This window comes from Mandrillus leucophaeus, unplaced genomic scaffold (genome assembly GCF_000951045.1).
Source record: "Mandrillus leucophaeus isolate KB7577 unplaced genomic scaffold, Mleu.le_1.0 Scaffold1103, whole genome shotgun sequence".
Lineage (NCBI taxonomy): Eukaryota > Metazoa > Chordata > Mammalia > Primates > Cercopithecidae > Mandrillus > Mandrillus leucophaeus.
The window spans coordinates 38,794-39,921 of record NW_012099244.1 but is presented as its reverse complement, the minus strand read 5'-3'; the positions used below and the strand labels follow the sequence as shown (position 1 = coordinate 39,921).

The 1,128-nt window shown below is 39.9% G+C and overlaps 1 protein-coding gene across 1 annotated transcript in view; it reads right to left on the bottom strand.

Moving 5' to 3' along the window:
* The window catches only part of SLC15A1 (solute carrier family 15 (oligopeptide transporter), member 1), a 44,712-nt gene that overhangs the window by 14,359 nt on the left and 29,225 nt on the right, over positions 1–1,128 (bottom strand). Inside the window, exon 17 of the mRNA XM_011992417.1 lies at positions 1,076–1,125. Within this exon, the coding sequence (XP_011847807.1) occupies positions 1,076–1,125 (50 nt within the window). The remainder of the gene's footprint in view (positions 1–1,075; positions 1,126–1,128) is intronic.

Genomic DNA, 1,128 nt, shown 5'->3' with positions numbered 1-1,128 from the left:
TCTAGGAGCTTCTTTTGGTAGAGTCCTGGGGACTTTCTGTATAGACAATTGTCATCTATAAGTAGAAATTTATTTTATTTATTTATTTATATTATTTTTTGAGACAAGGTCTCATTCTGTCACCCAGGCTGGAGTGCAGTGGCAGGATCATGGTTCACTGCAGCCTCAACCTCCCCAAGTTCAGGTGATTCTCCCCTCTGAGACTCCCGAATGGCTGGGATTACAGGCACACACCACCATACTCAGCAAATTTTTTATTTTTATTCTTATTTTTTTTGAGACAGAGTCTCGTTCTGTCAGCCAGGCTGGAGTGCAGCAACACAATCTCAGCTCACTCAAGCTCCATCTCCCGGGCCCAAGCAATTCTCCTGCCTCAGCCTCCCGAGTAGCTGGAATTACAGGTGTGTGCCACCACGCTTGGCTAATTTTTTTTTATTTGGTTACAGATGGGGTTTCACCATATTGTCCAGGCTGGTCTCGAACTCCTGGGCTCAAGAGATCCACCCGTCTCAGCCTCCCGAAGTGCTGGGATTACAGGTGTGAGCCACCACACCTGGCCAATTGGAAATATTTTTATTTCTTCCTTTCTAATCTATATGCTTTTACTTCTTTTTCTTGTATCTTTGCTCTTGCAACCAGTGGATGTTTAATAGAAGTGGGGACGGTGGAAAACTCTTACCTTGTTCCTGATCTTAGTGGAGAGCTTTTAGACTTTCACCATGAAGTATAATATTAGCTCGAGTTTTTGATGTCCTTTTTCAGGGTAAGGAAGTTCCCTTCTATTCCCAGTTTGCTGAGAGTTTTTGTCATGAATGGATGCTGAATTTTATCAAATGCTTTTTTTTTTAATCAATTGATAAGATGATGTACATTTTCCTCTTTAGTTTGTTAAGATGGTGGGTTACATGGATTGGTTTTTTTTTTTTTTTTTTTTGGAATACTGAGCCAGCCTTACATTGTTGGGACAAACCCTATCATCTCATTTCATATCCTTGTTACATTTGGACTTTACTATGGGTATGCATTACTTCCATAAGAAGCTGATAAAACTTAAATTTTAAAGAAATATACATACCTGATTCCATTTTCTCCTTTTTTTGGCTTCTGGTTAAGATCATCCTTTACCTG